This window comes from Bos indicus x Bos taurus, chromosome 6 (genome assembly GCF_003369695.1).
Source record: "Bos indicus x Bos taurus breed Angus x Brahman F1 hybrid chromosome 6, Bos_hybrid_MaternalHap_v2.0, whole genome shotgun sequence".
In the NCBI taxonomy this organism is placed as follows: Eukaryota; Metazoa; Chordata; class Mammalia; order Artiodactyla; family Bovidae; genus Bos; species Bos indicus x Bos taurus.
Genome location: NC_040081.1, coordinates 19,219,167 through 19,241,868, shown reverse-complemented (window position 1 = coordinate 19,241,868; position 22,702 = coordinate 19,219,167). Strand labels below are relative to the sequence as shown.

At 37.6% G+C, this 22,702-nt stretch overlaps 1 protein-coding gene across 2 annotated transcripts in view; it reads right to left on the bottom strand.

Annotated features, from left to right (window-relative positions):
• TBCK (TBC1 domain containing kinase) overlaps nucleotides 1–22,702 on the bottom strand; it is a 209,094-nt gene that overhangs the window by 34,836 nt on the left and 151,556 nt on the right. For both annotated transcript variants that reach the window (XM_027543890.1, XM_027543891.1), the window contains exon 24: nucleotides 13,701–13,876. In XM_027543890.1, coding sequence (XP_027399691.1) covers nucleotides 13,701–13,876 — 176 coding nt within the window. The remainder of the gene's footprint in view (nucleotides 1–13,700; nucleotides 13,877–22,702) is intronic.

Sequence of the window (22,702 nt, the reverse complement as noted above, 5' to 3'; positions counted from 1 at the left end):
CAAGAACACTCTTGTCATAAAACTTATAGTGCAAATAAGATTGGGTAAACACGGATATTTGTAGACAGAATGATCAAACCTCTAGATAGCTATTAACTGTGTGACTGGCAAATAGCAGAGGAGAATGAGACTGGTCTAGTTACATATTAATACATTTACAATGAACATTCTCTTCTTAAGTAAGTTGGACAATGCAGACAGTTTTGGTTATTTAAAGATCTTGTTTCCTTGGTAATTATTTACCTTTCATTGCCTACAACAGAAATTCTCATATGATGCAAACATCATATGATGAAGTAGAACTTTTTCAGGGCAAATTCTAAACACATGAGAGGCTGTCAGACTCTTGTAAAGGCAGGTAGTCAAAGTTTTTTTTAATCTTCAGTCTTTCATAATCATAATAAAGTATTAGGTGTTTGAAAAATGAACAAAGAACAGATTCTGTATATTTTGTGTTAATAGGACAAATTGCAAGGAGATCCAACCAGTCCATTCTGAAGGAGATCAGCCCTGGGATTTCTTTGGAAGGAATGATGCTAAAGCTGAAACTCCAGTACTTTGGCCACCTCATGCGAAGAGTTGACTCATTGGAAAAGACTCTAATGCTGGGAGGGGTTGGGGGCAGGAGAAGAAGGGGACGACGGAGGATGAGATGGCTGGATGACATCACTGACTTGATGGACATGAGTCTGAGTGAACTCCAGGAGTTGGTGATGGACAGGGAGGCCTGGCGTGCTGCGATTCATGGGGTCGCAAAGAGTCGGACACGACTGAGTGACTGAACTGAAGTACAATGAAACAGAAGAAGATTTCTGACATATAGAGACTCTGATTAATTCTGGGCACAACATGGCAAGGAGAGCAAAATGATAAAAGAATACACTGCAATATGCACTTTCTCCATGATCAAAAGACTTGTTTTATTTCATTGAACTGAAGTAGAGGACAAATAGGAGAGGGAAATGGCAACCCACTCCAGTGTTCTTGCCTGGAGAATCCCAGGGACGGTGGAGCCTGGTGGGCTTCCGTCTCTGGGGTCACACAGAGTAGGACACGACTGTAGCGCCTTAGCAGCAGCAGCAGCAGAGGACAAATATGTGTGAGTTCTTTAGCTGACTCATTGGAAAAGACCCTGATGCTGGGAAACATTGAAGGTAGGAAGAGAAGGGGACAACAGAGGATGAGATGGTTGGATGGCATCATCGACTCGATGGACATGAGTTTGAGCAAGCTCTGGGAGTTGGTGATGGACAGGGAAGCCTGGCTTGCTGCACTCCATGGGGTTGAAAAGAGTCAGACACGACTGAGCAAATGAACTGAACTGAGAGACGAACATCCATTTTTTAGAATTGTGATTGTTACTTCATTGCTTAACCTCACATTCTAGACAAAAACTTGGATTCATTGCATTTGCCTTTTGCATTTGGGCTTCCCTTGGGGGCTCAGGTGGTAAAGAATCCACCTACACTTAAAGAGGTTCTATAGTGGGTATACTACCCAACAGATGGACACTATACTATTTTACAAACTATAACCTTAAAAAGCTTCAGCTTCATGTATCCAGTTTAGAGACCAAGGCTATAGAAGCCCAAGTATTTATGTGGTAATTAGCCTCAATCATATATACATCTTGATAGTGTACTTATAACAATGTCCACCATAATTTTAAGATTGGTTTTGGCAAAAAAAAACACAATAAAAACAATGCCACATATAAACACTAGCTATTATCTTTTCAGTGTTTATAAGACATTTTGCTATTTGGATTTTTAATGATGAATTTGAAAGAATTAAAAGACATAAGACATGATTAAAGAAGTTGATAGAAATTGCAATGAAATCTCTTCTATGGAATAGTAGTAGCTATAAAAACACAAAAGCATCTGATTACTATAGCAGTCACTGCCTCAGGTGTGTTTGTACCTTAAATATTTTTGTGTATGATAAAGGAGTTGGGTTATTAGAACAATATTAACAGGTAAGGATGATGTGTATTATCTTGTACATTTCTAAGATACGAAGACTTTCTTACAGTCACAAGTCAGTCTATATGATGGTACAAGAAGATGCATCACACTTTAATGAGGAATGCAGAAAAAATATTAGTTCTAAGAATAATATGGATACATGATATAGGTAAGTTACATAGGCAAATTTTCATATTCCAAAAAATTATTTACTTTACTAAAAGATTTTAAAATTCCTTTAAATAATTGATGGTTCAAAATTCAGTACAGAAATAACCTTAAGGTTTCTAAATTCTGAAAGTGCACAGCATTTCTCACTTGGTGACATCACACTTCTATACACAAAGCATACTTGTATCTTACCAGACCAAGAAGGTATGCTCAGTTATATGTTGGCTTCTTTGTTTGCTATGTTATAGTTTGCAAATTATAGTTAGTGTTAAAGAGCTCAAAGTAAAGGCTATACCTTTAGTATATCAAAAGCCAAAAGCTTTCTATTATATAACTAAGCTGTATTAACTGATATAAAAATTATACCCTTGAGATATCATCATTTTTCTTTGCTAAATCTATTGCTGCTTTCTTTGAATAGGATCACCATCTCCAAGTCACTCTAAAACCTCATTTTTGTTATCTCATTAGTGGCAACGTTCAACTGTACTATACTCATAAATTCCACTGTCCTATCTGTATCCCATTACCACTTGCCTATTTCAGACACTCGTTACTTTGAGCTTAGACTATAGCAATAGCTTTTTGTTTTCTCCAATTCTCTTTTCCTTTGGAAATCCATTTTATTCACAGTATTGTTATATTAAAATATTTAAAACAAAGTTCTGATTACCACACCCATCCTGAGAAAACTTCCAAGGCTGCCTATAGGACAAAGTCCAAATTTCTCAGTTCAGAGCTTATGAACAGAACCAAACTACTTCAATTCCAACCACACTGGATCACATACTGTTTCCAGCGTATGTTCTGCCTAGTTCCTATAGTTTTCCCTACCTAAATAGGGATACCTAAATATATTTTCTCTATATTTTTGAGTGTTCAAATATTATCTATCTTTTGAGAATTCCTCCATGAAAGTTTCCCTTCCTACAGTCTCTGTACATCTCTCATGACAGCCATTTGGTCTGTTATAACACATACTAATTTGGCTTTCCTGGTGGCTCAAAGGCAAAGAATCTGCCTGTCAATGCAGGAGACATGGATTCGATCCCTGAGTTGGGAAGATCCTCTAGATAAGTGCATGGCAATCCACTCCAATATTCTTGCCTGGGAAATCCCATGGACAGAGGAGCCTAGGAGGCTATAGTCCAGAGGACCGCAAGAGTCAGACATGACTTAGAGACTAAAACCATTAATACATACTAATGTACCTGACTTTCATCAAGACTTTAAATGACTTATATAAAGGATCTGTATTTATCTCATCTATGAAACTCTTACAATGCTTAATTTAGTGTCTAGAATACATCTAACATATTTGCTGAGTAAACAGATTTCAGCATTGTGCCAAACCTAGAGTAACTAGTATGAGGGGCAAATACACTAAATGCCTCCTGGCCTTCTAGCTTGTGGCACCACTACCTATCAATACTTGTTAGTGTTATGGTACATAATTATCTTTTGTCAAGATACAGTATGAGGAAAAAGAAACAGCAACAGGAGTCATTTCCCTGGATTTTCTCCAGCATAGATACCAACCCAAAGGGCCCAGGAAAACTAGTTTATTTTAGGGCAAAGCTAGAGACCTCACTCTGTGACTGCAAATATGAAGGAATATTTAAGTACATCAAATCTCTGGGTGAGTCCATCCTTCCAGGCTTGTCTGCACCATTCCTTCCACAGTCATTCTTTTTCTCACTGAAAGACAAATCTGAGCATGCCACTTAACTGATTAAAATCCTTTAACCGTTTCTCACAGCCTATGGAATAAAACCTGGATTTCCTAGCACATTATACAACATTCTCTGTAAGTTACCTTTGCCTACATTAGTCTCACTTTCTAACCTCATATATTCCAGCCAAGTATACCCAGAGTACTTGTAATTCCCTTATTGTGTCTTCCTCACATTCTTTGCACCCACCCACTACGTGTTTTTTCAGTCTCAAGTGTCTTCTTTCTCTTCATTGCTCAGGTGACTTCCACTTGTCTTTTAAGACCTGTTTCAGGCATTATCTGGCTTAGATGACCATCCTAATATTCCCAAGGCTTTCTGAGTATGGCTCAGACATAGAGCATTTCACACAGTATGGCAATTATCTATCTCATTTGTCTGCCTTAGCCATAAGACTGAGTTCCTGTTGGGCAGGGGCTCTGATTTAACCAAGCAAAGTAGGTTCTCAGGCAGGACTGACTGGCTGTTTAAATAAGGTTGATGGAACTCACGAACTGGGGCAATGGATAGGTGTCAGAGAAACCAGGAGCTCTCCTGTGCCGGTAGCTCAATGGTAAAGAATCTGACTGTAATGCAGGAGATGTGGGTTCGATTCCTGGGTCAAGAAGATCCCCTGGAGATGGAACCCACTCCAGTATTCTTGCCTGGGAAATCCCATGTGCAGAGGAGTCTGGCAGGCTAGAGTCCATGGGGTTGCAAAAGAGTTGGACACCACTGAGCAACTGAACAACAATTGATGTACTTCTCAAAACTATTAATCCAGACAGTGGAGACATTCTGCAGTAGTGGCTACCATATACTCCCACATTATACAAGGTCCATTCAGCTGTAGTAATATACATGAATAGAAACTGTAATTCAAGTATCTTAAATCTAGATCCAAACAAGAATCTTACTAAGCCTCTTTATTATCACTTTGCTCTGAACACAAGTACCTCAATATTACTTTGAAGACTTTTTTAGAAATTAATTCTTCAGGACACAGAGACAAGAGCAAATCTAGCATTTACTAAGGATGAATAACATGGTGTAATAATGAAAACAACTGAATTTATGTGCTTTTTAAATTAAAAATGTAAGCTTGAGGTCTTTCCGATAGCTTCTGATATTTAAAAAAAGTTAAGAGTTTTAAAAATAAAGCTTCAAAACCAACCTTGACTTCAAGCAAATGAGAACAGACCTTCAAAGTATTTCTATTCATAGATAACAGTTAGACCCACATTATATGACTAGAACACTAAATATGAACTCTGAAATTTGGAACTGAAATATTTAGGAAATTTGAAACGAAATCTTTAGAAATATTAAAGAAAACATGGAACAAAATAGAAAGCCCAGAGATAAATCCATGCACCTATGGACACCTTATCTTTGACAAAGGAAGCAAGAATATACAATGGATAAAAGACAATCTCTTTAACAAGTGGTGCTGGGAAAACTGGTCAACCACTTGTAAAAGAATGAAACTAGAACACTTTCTAGGAGAAGGTGATGGCACCCCACTCCAGTACTCTTGCCTGGAAAATCCCATGGATGGAGGAGCCTGGTAGGCTGCAGTCCATGGGGTCGTGAAGAGTTGGACACAATTGAGTGACTTCACTTTCACTTTTTACTTTCATGCATTGGAGAAGGAAATGGCAACCCACTCCAGTGTTCTTGCCTGGAGAACCCAAGGGACGGGGGATCCTGGTGGGCTGCCGTCTATGGGGTCGCACAGAGTCGGACACGACTGAAGCGACTTAGCAGCAGCAGCAGCAGAACACTTTCTAACACTATACACAAAAATAAACTCAAAATGGATTAAAGATCTAAACGTAAGACCAGAAAACTATATAACTCCTTGAGGAGAACATAGGCAAAACACTCTCCGACATACATCACAGAAGGATCCTCTATGATCCACCTCCCAGAATATTGGAAATAAACGCAAAAATAAACAAATGGGACCTAATTAAAATTAAAAGCTTCTGCACAACAAAGGAAACTATAAGAAAGGTGAAAAGACAGCCTTCAGAATGGGAGAAAATAATAGCAAATGAAGCAACTGACAAACAACTAATCTCAAAAATATACAAGCAACTCCTGCAGCTCAATTCCAGAAAAATAAATGACCCAATCAAAAAATAGGACAAAGAACTAAACAGACATTTCTCCAAAGAAGACATACAGATGGCTAACAAACACATGAAAAGATGCTCAACATCACTCATTATCAGAGAAATGCAAATCAAAACCACAATGAGGTACCATTTCACACCAGTCAGAATGGCTGTGATCCAAAAGTCTACAAGCAATAAATGCTGGAGAGGGTGTGGAGAAAAGGGAACCCTCTTACACTGTTGGTGGGAATGCAAACTAGTACAGGGACTATGGAGAACAGTGTGGAGATTCCTTAAAAACCTGGAAATAGAACTGCCTTATGACCCAGCAATCCCATTGCTGGGCATACGCACCGAAGAAACCAGAATTGAAAGAGACACATGTACCCCATTGTTCATTGCAGCACTGTTTACAATAGCCAGGACATGGAAGCAACCTAGATGTCCATCAGCAGATGAGTGGATAAGAAAGCTGTGGTACATATACACAATGGAGTATTCAGTTCAGCTCAGTCGCTCAGTCATGTCCGACTCTTTGCGACCCCATGAATCGCAGCATGCCAGGCCTCCCTGTCCATCACCAACTCACGGAGTTCACCCAGATTCATGTCCAAGTCAGTGATGCCATCCAGCCATCTCATACTCTGCCGTCCCCTTCTCCTCCTGCCCCCAATCCCTCCCAGCATCAGAGTCTTTTCCAATGAGTCAACTCTTCGCATGAGGTGGCCAAAGTACTGGAGTTTCAGCTTTAGCATCATTCCTTCCAAAGAAATCCCAAGGCTGATCTCCTTCAGAATGGACTGGTTGGATCTCCTTGCAGTCCAAGGGACTCTCAAGAGTCTTCTCCAACACCACAGTTCAAAAGCATCAATTCTTCGGCACTCAGCCTTCTTCACAGTCTAACTCTCACATCCATACATGACCACTGGAAAAACCATAGCCTTGACTAGACGGACCTTTGTTGGCAAAGTAATGTCTCTGCTTTTGAATATGCTATCTAGGTTGGTCATAACTTTCCTTCCAAGGAGTAAGCGTCTTTTAATTTCATGGCTGCAGTCACCATCTGCAGTGATTTTGGAGCCCAAAAAAATGAAGTCTGACACTGTTTCCCCATTGATTTCCCATGAAGTGATGGGACCAGATGCCATGATCTTCGTTTTCTGAATGTTGAGCTTTAAGCCAACTTTTTCACTCTCTACTTTCACTTTCATCAAGAGGCTTTTGAGTTCCTCTTCACTTTCTGCCATAAGGGTGGTGTCATCTGCATATCTGAGGTTATTGATATTTCTTCCGGCAATCTTGATTCTAGCTTGTGCTTCTTCCAGTCCAGCCTTTCTCATGATGTACTCTGCATATAAGTTAAATAATCAGGGTGACAATATACAGCCTTGACATACTCCTTTTCCTATTTGGAGCCAGTCTGTTGTTCCATGTCCAGTTCTAACTGTTGCTTCCTGACCTGCATACAAATTTCTCAAGAGGCAGGTCAGGTGGTCTGGTATCCCCATCACTTTCAGAATTTTCCACAGTTTATTGTGATCCACACAGTCAAAGGCTTTGGCATAGTCAATAAAGTAGAAATAGATGTTTTTCTGGAATTCTCTTGCTTTTTCCATGATCCAGCAGATGTTGGCAATTTGATCTCTGGTTCCTCTGCCTTTTCTAAAACCAGCTTGAACATCAGGAAGTTCACAGTTCACATATTGCTGAAGCCTGGCTTGGAGAATTTTGAGCATTACTTTACTAGCGTGTGAGATGAGTGCAATTGTGCTGTAATCACGATGTTGTGATCACTGACCTAGAGCCAGACATCCTGGAATGTGAAGTCAAGTGGGCCTTAGAAAGCATCACTATGAACAAAGCTAGTGGAGGTTATGGAATTCCAGTCGAGCTATTTCAAATCCTGAAAGATGATGCTGTGAAAGTGCTTCACTCAATATGCCAGCAATTTTGGAAAACTCAGCAGTGGCCACAGGACTGGAAAAGGTCAGTTTTCATTCCAATCCCAAAGAAAGGCAATGCCAAAGAATGCTCAAACTACCGCACAATTGCACAATGGAGTATTACTTAGCCATTAAAAAGAATACATTTGAATCAGTTCTAATGAGGTGGATGAAACTGGAGCCTATTATACACAGTGAAGTAAGCCAGAAAGAAAAACACCAATACAGTATACTAACGCCTATATATGGACTTTAGAAAGATGGTAACGACAACACTGTATGTGAGACAGCAAAAGAGACACAGATGTATAGAACAGTCTTTTGGACTCTGTGGGAGAGGGAGAGGGTGGCATGACGGGAGAATGGCATTGAAACATGTATATCATATAAGAAACGAATTGCCAGTCCAGGTTCGATGCAGGATGCTTGGGGCTGGTGTACTGGGATGACCCAGAGCGATGGTACAGGGAGGGAGGTGGGGGGGGGTTCAGGATGGGGAACATGTGTACACACCCGTGGTGGATTCATGTTGATGCATGGCAAAACCAATACAATATTGCAAAGTAATTAACCTCCAATTAAAATAAATAAATTTAAATTAAAAAAAATAAAACAGCAGTTTAACTTGTGTATTATCTTTAAACTATTAAATAGTTATCAAATTTATGTACTACCTGAGGAACATTTTCTATTGCCTCTTTAAAATATTCAATTATTGTTTGCTCTGAAGTTTCCATTATGTACTGAAGGACAAAAATAACTGACCTGAACCTTTACCTAGATTAACAATTCATGTTTCCTTCTTATAAAAACAAAAAGAAAATAAGATTTCAACAAAACTTTGCTCTTTAGCCTCCCTGATATAAGCCGTTTAGCTCTACTATTGAGAATATGAACTAGATTATCTCTAGGGTTCCTTCATATTCTAAAGCTGGGATTATATCTCTATTCCAAGTGTATGAAGTCTGTCTTCATGTCCTCCAGCCTTCCTTGTCTAAATTCCCCTCCTCTCTTGGTCTCCTCCTAGGTTAGAGGCAGTTCTCATATTTTTGACATGCTTCTCCTCACCTACAATCACAAAAACTGATAATAGATTAAAATATTATCTCTGTGATGGGGTTCAGGACACGCCACCCCAAATTACGACATCTTGACATACTGAATATTTTAAGCCGAAGGAATTTGAGAAATGTCATGTGCAGGAAGGACTTTCTGACCTTCCCATGCGTCAGGTCATAAAACCTTCAACTGAGAGATGCCCTGCTTATACTGGGCTTCTCAGGTGGTGGTAGTGGTAAAGAACCTGTGTGCCAATGCAGGAGACATAAGAGATGCAAGTTGGATCCCTGGGCCGGGAAGATCCCCTGGAGGAGGGCATGGCAACCCATTCCCGTACTCTTGCCCGGAGAATCACAGACAGAGGAGCCTGGAGAGCTGTAGTCCACAGGGTCGCACATAGTGGGACATGATTGAAGTGACTTAGCTCACGTGCCCGCTCCTTATATTAATACTTAGAGGATAGGAACATCCTTATCTTCAAGACTGAGGAACACTAAGAGGAATCTGAATGGACAGGTCTTGCTAAGTTTTCCTTGGTTTACTACAAAAGTTTACAACGCTTAGCTCAAACCCCTTTTGCTCTATCACATTTTCCCATGGCTGTCTACTTTTCATCAGACCTAGCTTAAAAACACTCAGGTTTAGTCAATTCTTCACGTGTTCCTTATGAAGGTGCTTATGTCATATAAAACTTCTATTAAATAAAATCTGTATACTTTTCTGTTGTGAATTTTTCTGTTATAGGGGTCCCTATAGAAAAGAACTTAGAAAAGTAGAGGAAAAGGGTACTTTTCTTTCCCTATGTGCATAGCAGAGTTCTAGGGAGGGGTAAGGCTGTCCTTTGAATTCACTGGTAGCTTATCTTGCTGAAGGATAACACTGCCTCCTTCCTTTTCATAAATGATCATTTTAATTATTTTACATAGGTGAAGAAAGACAACATGAAATTTAATTCTAGACAGAGTAAAATGTATGAGGAAAGCAAATTTTTCACCAATATAAAGATGTATCACCTATATGAAGAAGTGTATTAGCCAAATTTTCCTGCTTAATTGATCCATAAAAGCAGAGGATAAAAAAATGATTGTGTGTGTGCTCAGTCATCTCTGACTCTTTGCTACTCCATGGACTGTAGCCTGCCAGTCTTCTCTGTTCATGGAGTTTTCCAGGCAAGCATACTGGAGTGGGTTGCCATTTCCTACACCAGGAGATGTTCCTGACCCAGGGACTCAATTTGTGTCTCCCACGTTTCCTGCTTTGGCAGGTGGATTCGTTACCACTGAGCCACCTGGGAAACATAAAAAATGACATAAGAAGACTATAAACAGTTAAATATTATATACAACACTTAAAAAGATAACTTTCTTAGGGGAAGAAAAAGATGTTACAGAGTTTCTGATTTGGTTGTTTTTCCCTCCCTGCTGTACTGTATAGGACTATAATTTGTAGGCACTGGAGAAATAAAACTATTTAAAAAATAAACTAGTGTTAAATATTTATTCATTTCTTAAACAGATAGGAAAAGTCATGTTAATCCCAGAGTTTAACTGAAAAATTAAGTTAGTCTACAAAAATGATTCCTTGAAAAAATATGAAGATTTCAACAGGCTTACTTTGTTAGTTTTAAAATTACAGCATCTTAGTGACAGTTTTGGAAAATTTTAATAAAACATACTTTGAAAGCATTAGATCTTATAAATTAAGTTACTACAGTAGGAAAGAACCTTTCTAACATGCTTCCTCTCTCAAAGCATTCCAAATTTTCTCTACAGTATTTAAAATAACTCATTTTTCTTTGATTCTGTGTCTGTGTCTGTATAAAGATAAGTAGTAGTCGTATTTAATTGGGATTAAGGCCCCTACACACAGAGGCACTGGAATCTATAGTTCAGTTTGTGTGTACGACCTGAAGAATGTATACCATGTATGGGACTTCCCAGGCAGTACAGTGGTAAAGAGTCCGCCTGCCAATGCAGGAGACACAGGAGATGCGAGTTTGATCCCTGGCTCTGGAAGATTCCCTGGAGTAGGAAATGGCAACCCATTCCAGTATTCTTGCCTGGAAAAACTGCATGGACAGAGAAGCCTCGCAGGCTATAGTCCACAGGGTTGCAAAAAGTCAGACACGACTGAGTACGTACAGACATACAGTGTATGAACACATAATTTGGAATCAATACACATCTCATTCAGTCAATAATTTATATTAAGTGACATATCTCAATCTTGTTTATGCTTGCTGAACAGTCCTATGAAAAGACAAAACAGCCACCTGCATAAAGCTTGGAGAATAAAGCTTGGAACATGAGGCTAGCTCTACCAACTGTCAGTTATGTGCCCTTGTGAAAGTTGATCAGCCTTTTCAAGCCTCAGTTTCTTCATCAGTAAAATAGAGATATTATTTTATGCCACGCTTGGCACACTGTGAGAGTTTAATGATCGCTATTATTGGAAGTCAATTCACTTAACATCTATTGAATTTTAATAAATTATTCATTCTAAGTGTCTCTCATTTTAAAGAAACAGGTCAGGCATAAAACTGCCACCACGTACATTTATGTATCTTCAACAGGACAGTGAAAAGTCTTTAACCAACAGCATAAATCTCTCATCGTGGATTTTTTTGAATAGTGATTACAGGTAGTTGAGTAATTAAAAGTATGTTAGTAACTCGAAACTCACACTGTAGAGATTTCTGACTGCCCCATACCTTCTGGCTTCAGTGACTATCTCCTTTGAGAAAAGATGATATCTCAGCAGAGCTGAATGATGTAAAGAGGCAGGCTATAAAAGATGTGGGGAGAAATATTCTAGGCAGGAGGAGCGAGGGCAAAGGCCTTGATGTATAAATATGCTTGGCCATTTTGGACCGGCAAGAAACCAGCAAGTACAGTAAGAGAGGAAATCAGAGGAGATAAAGTCACTGAAGCCAGGTCTCTGCCGAGTCCCAACCTTGAACCAAGAGTGGTAGGATGACATAAAGACACTCCTATGTTGGGCAACTCACCTATACTTATCAGAGAACAATGTTCAGGTGAGTTGCTCTGCTTTCTGCTGTTCTATTTATATTTATTCTGTATAAAATAAAGGAGAGTTTTAATAAAAATTAAAGTCAGACCACAAGCTTTGGAAAACTTGGATTGAATGTTCCTTTCATACTGTGTGTATTTAAAAATTTCAAGTGGTTAATTAAGTAGCTTGAAAGGAAATATCAGGAGTGTGGTATATACATAAACTGTTTTAATTATTTCAGTAATAGTCCTTAACATTAGGATAAATCACTGTAAAATTATGCTTTTTTGGATGGTTTTATGAGTCAGTAAATAAAAGTAAAAGTAAAGTAAATATTGCTCAGTTGTGTCTGACTCTTTGTGACCCCATGGACTATGGCGTACCAGGTTCCTCCGTCCATGGGGTTTTCCAGGCAAGAACACTGGAGTGGGTTGCCATTTCCTTCTCCAATAACTAAAGGCTCAACCAAAAGAAACATAAACTATAACATTAAGAAACTAAAAGTACTTAAAACGTTTGAAATCATGGATAAGTAGAACTTGTACATCAGGGGTCCCTGACCAGTCAATTGGAACTTAATGCTTCTTTTGGGAGTCCACTCTACTCTGCTGAGGAACTCTTAGTACCCCTAATGCCCTAACACCAGAAACATGAACATTTATATTTTCCCCAAACTTGGGGTCTCACAGTCTAGGGAAAGTAGAAACTTTTCACAGAAAGATGGTGAGGTATCATTTGAAGTAGAAGGCTCTCAAAGTATTTTCAGTAATCTAAGATTCTAAGGATTGCTTCAGGAGTTCTGGAAATCTATGGCTTGAATTTCATTTTAAAATTTCATTTCAAAAACTGTGATTGAAAATATGCACATGAAAACTTATATGCCGCTTCAGCATATAAGAAACCACAACTTGCCAATCCTCATCCACATATAACCCTTATTTATAGTTAGTAAATGCTACAAATGTTAACTTACAAAGAAAATTAATTGTAAAAAATTTCTTCATTTATATTTTATATATTGAGATTCTAAGAAAGATTTTAAGAGGTAGTTACCTGGTTCAAAAAAACAAAAACAAAAACAGAAAATCATTTATCTAGATTTAAGAGTATAGAGAATCAAGACATGCTTTACAAAAATCTGATAGAGATGAAAATATAAGGAGAAAGACTAAACTATTACTACTTTGTAACTTTTTATATTTTAATGCCAAGCAAAACCACCAGAAGTTATGGTACATTTAATAGTAAAATATCAGTGGAAAATACTTTAACATGTTCCCTATAAGCCAATATTTTGAAAATTATAATAAATAAAAGTTCAGAGTTGAGATCTGGTGAACTTTCCTCTCTAGGCTAAGAGGTAGATCAGGTAAACACTTACTTTTCATCTCTGCCAAAGTTTTATCTATGCCAGGAAGGATTCAAATTCCCCCAGGAGTACCAATATACACCAGAGAAACACAAAAACCAAGAAAATAGCCCACTATTCTGGTGTTGTTTGGAAAGTATTTTAAGGTCTCTGGTATGTAATGTTATCTTATGAAACATTATATTAATATTATGCAAGTCTGTTCTGGCACCAGTTTGAGATTTAGCTATCTGAATTCAGAGGAATCCCAAACATGTTCATTGTTTTTATCACATGCCCTTTAAATGAAAAGGAAGCAATGTGAATAAAGCAGTACCACCCTTTAAAACCAAATGTGTAAAGGATACTCTTCACTATTCCGGATGTCGACTACCAAGAGCTTTGGTTTACTGGACTTTGTCTTCTTGGTGGGTGTTTTGAAGTGGCCAGTCACTGTCAGCTCACACAAGTCAATCAGGTCCTCTGCTGAAATCCGGGGTGATACTTCCGACTTTAGGTCATTTAACGGAATGGATTCTCTTGACTGAAAAAAATGAACAAACAATACAAATATTGAGACTATTATAGAGAGACAAACTATAGCCAGTATAGAATATCTTCAAGTTTTTATATCAATCACTATAGCATATGGGAGAAATATAGAAATATGAAATATAGAAAACTATATCTCATTTTAGCAGTGTACTTGTGTACCTATTTCCTATCACTGATGTTTACTTTTTTATTAGTCACACATATTGTTGTTGTCTGGGAAAGACTAGGGATCTCTTCAAGAAAATTAGAGGTACCAAGGAAACATTTCATGCAAAGATGGGCTCATTAAAGGACAGAAATGGTAGGGACCTAACAGAAACAGAAGATATTAAGAAGAGGTGGCAAGAATACACAGAAGAACTGTACAAAAAAGATCTTCACGACCCAGATAATCACGATGGTGTGATCACTCACCTAGAGCCAGACATCCTGGAATGTGCAGTCAAGTAGGCCTTAGGAAGCATACTATGAACAAAGCTAGTGGAGGTGATAGAATTTCAGCTGAACTATTTCAAATCCTAAAATATGATGCTGTAAACGTGCTGCACTCAATATGCCAGCAAATTTGGAAAACTGAGCAGTGGCCACAGGACGGGAAAAGGTCAGTTTTCATTCCAATCCCAAAGAAAGGCAATGCCAAAGAATGCTCAAACTACCACACAATTGCACTCATCTCACACACTAAGCAAAGTAATGTGCAAAATTCTCCAAACCAGGCTTCAGTAATATGTGAACCATGAACTTGCAGATGTTCAAGCTGGTTGTAGAAAAGGCAGAGGAACCAGAGATCAAATTCCCAACATCCGCTGGACCATCGAAAAAGCAAGAAAAACATTCAGAAAAACATCTATTTCTGCTTTATTGACTATGCCAAAGCCTTTGACTGTGTGGATCACAATAAATTGTGGAAAATTCTGAAAGAGATGGGAATATCAGACCACCTGACCTGCCTCTTAAGAAACCTGTATGAAGGTCAGGAAGCAACAGTTAGAACTGGACATGGAAAAACAGACTGGCTCCAAATAGGAAAAGGAATATGTCAAGGCTGTATATTGTCACCTTGCTTATTTAACTTATATGTAGAATACATGAGAAATGCTGGGCTGGAAGAAGCACAAACTGGAATCAAGATTGCTGGGAGAAATATCAATAACCTCAGATATGCAGATGACACCACCCTTATGGCAGAAAGTGAAGAACTAAAAAGCCTCTTGATGAAAGTGAAAGAGTACAGTGAAAAGGTTGGCTTAAAGCTCAACATTCAGAAAACTAAGATCATGGCATCCGGTCTCGTCACTTCATGGCAAATAGATGGGGAAACAGTGGCTGACTTCATTTTTTGGGGCTTCAAAATCACTGTAGATGGTGATTGCAGCCATGAAATTAAAAGACGCTTGCTCCTTGGAGGGAAAGTTATGACCAACCTAGACAGCATATTAAAAAGCAGAGACATTACTTTGTCAACAAAGGTCCGTCTAGTCAAGGCTGAAGTTTTTCCAGGGGTCATGCATGGATGTGAGAGTTGAACTATAAAGAAAGCTGAGCGCCGAAGAATTGATGCTTTTGAACTGTGGTGCTGGAGAAGACTCTTGAGAGTTCTTGGACTGCAAGGAGATCCAACCAGTCCATTCTAAAGGAGGTCAGTCCTGGGTGTTCATTGGAAGGACTGATGTTGAAGCTGAAACTCCAATACTTTGGCCACCTGATGCGAAGAGCTGACTCATTTGAAAAGACCCTGATGCTGGGAAAGATTGAGGGCAGGAGGAGAAGAGGATGAGATGGTTGGATGGCATCACTGACTCAATGGACATGAGTTTGGGTAAACTCTGGGAATTGGTGATGGACAGGGAGGCCTGGCATGCTGCAGTTCATGGGGTTGCAGGGAGTCGGACACGACTGAGCAACTGAACTGAACTGAACTGAATACTGGAGTGGGTTGCCATTTCCTTCTCCAGGGAATTTTCCCAACCCAGGGATTGAACTCTTGTCTTTTGTGTCTCCTGTACTGCCAGGCAGATTTTTTTTTTTTTTTTTTTTACCACTGAGCCACCTGGGAAAGCACACATAGGAAACCATTAATCTTTTCCTTCACTACAACTTCCGAGCTCAAATGTGATGGAAAGAAATGAGGTAGACTTTTCCTTATGAGAGCACTGTTTATCTTTAAAAACAACTCTTTTAAGAACATTTCATTTTTCAAGTATAATTACTGTTGTTGTAAATTGCATTAGTTAAAGTCTGGTAATATGAGAAATTGTTTTGTGACTCAGTATTGAACTTTTCTAACATGAGTTATGTTACTTATGAATGGTTGGGTGGAAATTAGATTCATAGAAATGAAGAACAACATAATGATTTCTTAGATAATTAAAGTAAATTGACAATGTATTTTAATTGTAAAGGAGATAAAATCAGACTCCAGACCACCGAACCTGTCTGTATATGTTTGTTATATGTCATAATACCGATTCAGACTTAAAAAAAAAAATCACTCAGTTGTGTCTGACTCTTTGCGACCCCATGGACTATACAGTCCATGGAATTTTCTAGGACAGAATCCTGGAGTGGGTAGCCTTTCCCTTCTGCCTACAATGCAGGAGACCTGGGTTCAGTCCCTGGGTCAGGAAGATCTCCTGGAGGAGGAAATGGCAACTCACTCCAGTATTCTTGCCTGGAAAATCTCATTGACAGAGGAGCCTGGTAGACTACAGTCCATGGGGTTGCAAAGAGACGGACACGGCTGAGCGACTTCACTTTCACTTTCTCCAGGAGATCTTCCCAATCTAGGATCAAACCCAGGTCTCCCACATTGCAGGCAGATTCTTTACTAGCTGAGCCAGGAGGGAAGCCCAATTCAGACTAAGGGCCATTCACAATTATTATTCATGTTATTTGGTAGGCAGGAGGATCCTCTACCCTTCACAAAAGGTGACGCAATACATCTCAATTCAACATAAACTTGCTGAACACTAGTAGCCACTCTTGAAAACTTTTTTAACGTAATTTGAAAATTTAAGAACTTTCAAAATTCACTTGATTTAAAATATGGGGATTCAAATAATTTTTACTTATATGCTTAATATGCTTCCAAGATTGAGTCTATTATCTCATTTGCTTATTTTCTCTCTTTCCTCAATTTCATAGTGGGACTCCACATATATAATTTCCAATTTAGACTTTCTAGGCAGGAGAGAATAAAGCCTATGAATCACATAACAGACAAGACTTATTTTGAAAAAAAAAAAAATTGTTCTCAATTGTTTTTGGAGTTTGAATGTCAGCCCTCATCCCTTGGGTTTCTGTGACTATGCATGCTATAAATTCTTTAGTAGTAAGAGTAAAGCACTTGTTCTCTCACTTTATTAGCTTTTAAACAGAAATGGAAGTTGCTAAGTTTTATGAGTTTATTGCACTTAATCAAAAATAGGAATTAGGAATTTTAATTTTTTAGTATTAGAAATTAAATCTATTTAAACATTCTGAAATTAAAACTGCTTCAGAAAGATTAGTTTTAAAATCAGCAAGCCATACAATCAATGCTTCTATCTTCTTTTGCATTAGATTGCAGGCTCTATAGGTATTTTCCTCAGCCTTCACCTGAAGCTGTACATTTATGAAGATAAAATAAAGAACTCTTGATTACTCTAGTTCTGCTTTCAGTCATTCAGTGCTGAATGGGGCTTTTCTAAAAGAGGTTTTGTCTGAACGGAAGGTGTGCCTGACTGATGAAGGAAAGAATTTGACTAAAGTATTCTCTATGAAGAACTGACTGATGAAAGAGATTTGACCTTGGCGTTGGTTCCAATCAAATGCATCATTTGTGAGGAGTTTCTTCAAAGAAAAGACTGATTGCCTTATGAAATGGTAAGAAAAGAAGGAAACAGGAGTCACTGACAAGTTCATAACTTTCTGAAATTTCAGTGTGTATCATCAAAGAACTTTAATATGTTGCAAGCATGTTCGTCTACAAATCAAATTTAGGAGATTAGTAAATTATACTTAGGAAAAATTATACAACTTTGCTTTATGAAGAAAATAATTATAATACTAAAAAATTCAGAATATAGTTTTTCTTTTATTAGACAGTTTTATACACAGTTTCACTATTCACTGTACAATTTCCACTTAGAGGCATAAAAGTAAAACTTCCTTTATAAAATTTAAACCTTCTTTAGTATCATTGATATTGATATTTTCCTGTATGAGTAGGATTTCAAATTCACAGAACATTGTTTATGGACAATGGACAAGAATTGAGGATAACTACAGAACAACTCTGAAAATTTCTATTATCATTTCTGCCTAAGAACGTGTACATACAATGCACATTAAATTTAGATGTCCAAATATCAGAAATCAATTGGAATGAGAATGACTTTAAAAAAATAATATTCCATTTCCAAACTAGAGTCAAAATTTATTTAGCAATGTTACTGACAAAAACTATCTTTCAGTAGAGTGAATTCTCTGAAAGGGCTATCTAAATGTGTTAGTGATAACGCGGAGCAAGCAAGCAAAAATCCAAACCTGGTAACATGACAGTTATTTTCCTGTGTCCATTAAACTACTAGGAGAATCACTCTGTCATGGTACCTAAGAGTCTGATATGGCAAACTTGACTTTTTTTGGTATATGGTGTTATAGAATGTTCTGATTTTTTTTTTTTTTTTAACATGTAGCTATTCGGTTTTCTCGGTACCACTTATTGAAGAAACTCTATTTTTGTCACTTTTGTAGTAGGTTAATTGACTACAGGTGCCTGGGGATAGTTCTGGGTTCTCTATTCTGTTCCATTGATCTATGTCTCTGCTTTTGTGCCAGTACCAGGTTTGATTACTGTAGCGTTGCAGTATAATCTGAAGTCAGGGAGCATGATTCCTCCTACTCTGTTTTTCTTTTCTAAGATTGTTTTTACTATTTGGGGTCTTTTGTGTTTCTATACAAATTTTAAAATTATTTGTTCTAGTTCTGTGAAAAATGCCATTGGTATCTTGATAGGGATTGAATCTGTAGGTTGCCTTGGGAAGTATGATCGTTTTAACAATGTTAATTCTTTCAATCCAAGAACATGGTATATCTTTTCATCTGTTTGTGACATCTTCAATTTCTTTCATCAGTGTCTTATAGTTTTTCAAGTACAGGTCTTTTACCTCCTTGAAAGAAAGTGCTTTGCGACCCCCTGGACTGTAGCCTACGAGGCTCCTTCATCCATGGGATTTTACAGGCAAGAATACTGGAGTGGGTTGCCATTTCCTTCTACAGGAGATCTTCCCAACCCAGGGATTGAACCCGGGTCTCCCGCATTGTAGGCAGACGCTTTACTGTCTGAGCCACCAGGGAAGTCCTTTACCTTCTTAGGTAGGTTTATTCCTTATTTATTATTTTATTCTTTTTGATTCAGTGGTAAATGGGATTGTTTCCTTAATTTTGATAGTTCACTGTTAGTGTATAGAAATGTAATAGATTTTTATGTATTAATTTTGTACCTGTAACTTTACCAAATTCATGAGCTCTAGTAGTTTTCTGACGGTGTCTTCAGGATTTTCTATTATAGTATCATGTCATCTGCTAACAGTGATACTTCTTCCTTTCTAATTTTAATTCCTTTCATTTCTTTCTCTTGTCTGATATCTATGGTTAGGACTTGCAATACTATGTTGAATAAAAGTGGTGAGAGTGGGAATCCTTATCTTGTTCCTGACCTTAGAGGAAATGGTTTTAGCTTTTCATTGTTGAGTTAGTTGTGGATTTGTCATATATGGCCTTTTTTATGTTGAGGTATTTCCCTTTATGCCCACCTTCTGGAGAGCTGTTTTTAAAATCATAAATGGATGTTGAATTATATCAAAAGCCTTTTCTATATATTTTGAGAATATCATATGGTTTTATTCTTTAATTTGTTAATGTGATCATCACACTTACTGATTTGCAAACACTTAAAAATCCTTGTATCCCTGGAAATATTAACTATGAGAATAAAGAACCAGTGTCTAGAACACTCCTCCCATATTTTCTGTCACATGTCCTGGCACTAACTTCAACTTAGTTACCAAGGACAGAAATCTGAAAACCACTGCAGACTTTTCATCCTTCCTTACTTCTCATTCCTATATAACAAATCACCAAGTTTCATCAAAATAACTCTTGAATCTGAATCTGTTCCCTGATTTCCTGCCCTACTTCAGGGCTTCCACCATCCCTCAAACGGACTGGAGAAGCTGTTTGCCCCTCTTGCTATTTCTTTTTTTCCTTTAATATTCTCTTCACATAAAGTCATCCCTTCTAGTCCATATTCCAAATGCCACTTGAGTTAAAATAAAAACCTGATCAGGCTTCCCTGGTGGCTCAGATAGTAAAGAATCTGCCTGCAATGAAGGGGACCTGGATTCGATCCCTGGGTCAGGAAGATCCCCTGGAGAAAGGAACGGCAACCCACTCCAGTATTCTTCTCTGGGAAGTTCCATGGACAGAGGATCCTGGGAGGTCGCAGTCCCTGGGGTCATAAAGAATCGGACACAACTGAGCAGCTAACATACACTTAAAAATCTGATCATGTAGATTTTTATAATTAAGAACACCTCACTGGTTTCTAGACATTGATGGAGTGAAATCCAAATTCTTTGGTATAGAATATAAAGTCTTTTATGAATTGGTATCAGTCTATAGTAGGCAAGAGACCATAGGCTTTGGGGTCAGATTACCAGGACTCAAATTTTGGCCAGCCCACTCACAGTGTATGATTTTGGACATGATACTTAAACTCTCTGCCTAATTTCTTCATCTATAAAGTGGGATAACAGCAGTTATCTAAATCCTCCTGGGCTGCTGTAAGAACTAAATGTTAATCTCTATAGAACATTTAGAATAGTGTCTGACACACTGTCAGAGTTTAATAAAAGCTTGGTATCTTTCACCTTTTTTCTCACCCCTCACCACCTTGTACCTCGTGCTTTGGCATTAGCAGACTATCTGCCTTTTTATACCACTGTGCCACCTTTGCCCATGTTGCTTCCTCTGCTTAGAATGCCACACCTTGTCCACTTAATAAATACCTGCTCACCTTACAAGTATCAGTTCAAACATTACTCTCTCTGTGAAGAAAGTCTTTTTAACCTCTGACAGGCTCATTTAGTTTCTTTCCTGTGTCCCCACAGGTATCTGGTACATGTCTTTATTGTAATAGGATTATTTACTTCCACCAGACTAACAGCTCCTCAAAGACAAGGAAAGTTACTTTTACACCTACAACCTCCCCAGGTTTCAGCATATTATCTGACACATAATATATTTGTTGAATATGAATGAATAAAATAGTATTTCTAAATTTTCTATTACTTTTCCTGAGTAATTTTGTGCTATGGGGTATGTACACGTTTTCCCAAAACATGTACATACCTGTATCATAGTAATTACTATATTTGTAATTGATTATCTGTTTCTTCACTTGAATTACAAAATCCTTAAATACAGGTTCTACATCTTTTCGTATTTGTATCTCCAAAAGACAGCACAAGGTCCGGCACCAAAAATTGTTAATAGGTGTTTAATGAATGAATGAGTGAATAAAAATGTGATTAAATAACATTAGCAAAGCTATTTGTCTGGATCACTAGACAGACTCTTCAGGGATGGTAAATCATCCGATTCTCTAGCCTCTGGGCTCTGTGATGGTTAATCAAGAATACTGAAACCCATGTCTGCCTCAATAATTTCTCACAGCCATCTCTCTTTTCCTCAACTGAAAAACTGAAGATGCCAGCTGCTACCATATAAGCTTACAAAACATACTCTAATTAATTGAAAGACTTAGATGAATATAAAGAAGGAAAAAATAAACAGACAACAAAACTATCCTAGTAAAGTAGGTAATTTAATGATAATAAAAAATATGAATGAAGGAAAAAATAGACAAATACTAGAGCTGAAACTTAGGGGAATATCAATAAAACTGGAAAAGCTGTATATGAACCATGTGCATGATAATAAATGAGAAAAATATAAGTAAATATGCCTCTCTTTTTCCTTCTCTCTGTATTTTCTTTGTATCTCCTCTTTTCTATATATCTTTCTAATTGTCTATAAATGAGAAAAATATAAGCATGTAAAAATATTTGAAAGAATAACTGATTCCAAATATTTTCAAAAGAACAGAAAATCTGAATAGACCTATATATTCATAGACCAAGGTAAAGTTGAGGAGAATGATAAACTCTGTGTGCACTTTACAATACAACAGACTATTTACAAAATCTAAATAGACTTTGTAAATACAACTAAATAGACTGTGTAAAAACAGGTATGATTTTAAAGTTTTTAAACAATTGCTTTAAAGAGAGGTGCCAAACAGTTTTCCCCTAAGCACTTCTATCTTATAACTATTCCAAGGCAAAGAAAACATTGAAAGGTCATTTATGAAGCGTCCTTAACCTAATACTTAAATCTAACAAAAATGGCATCAAACACAAATGCATGCACAACCCTCAATATTCCTTATGAATATAGATTCTTTCAAAAAATCTCAAAACTAGAGAATTGAATGTAGTAGAAATTTAAAAGAATGGCATATTATGACCAAACGGGATATTCCAGGAATGAAGGATGGCTCAATAGAAGGACAATTTGAAAAGTAATTCATCACCTTTAATTAGTCAAAGGAGACAAAGTATGTAATTCATCATTGTAGGTGACACAAAGCCATACGTGATAAAACTTCACATTTATTCCCAATTTTAGAAAAAGAAAAACTCATGGTAAACACATATCAGAAGGAAAGCTAATCTGAGCAATGAAAGATTTCATTAAGACAGATGTTCTT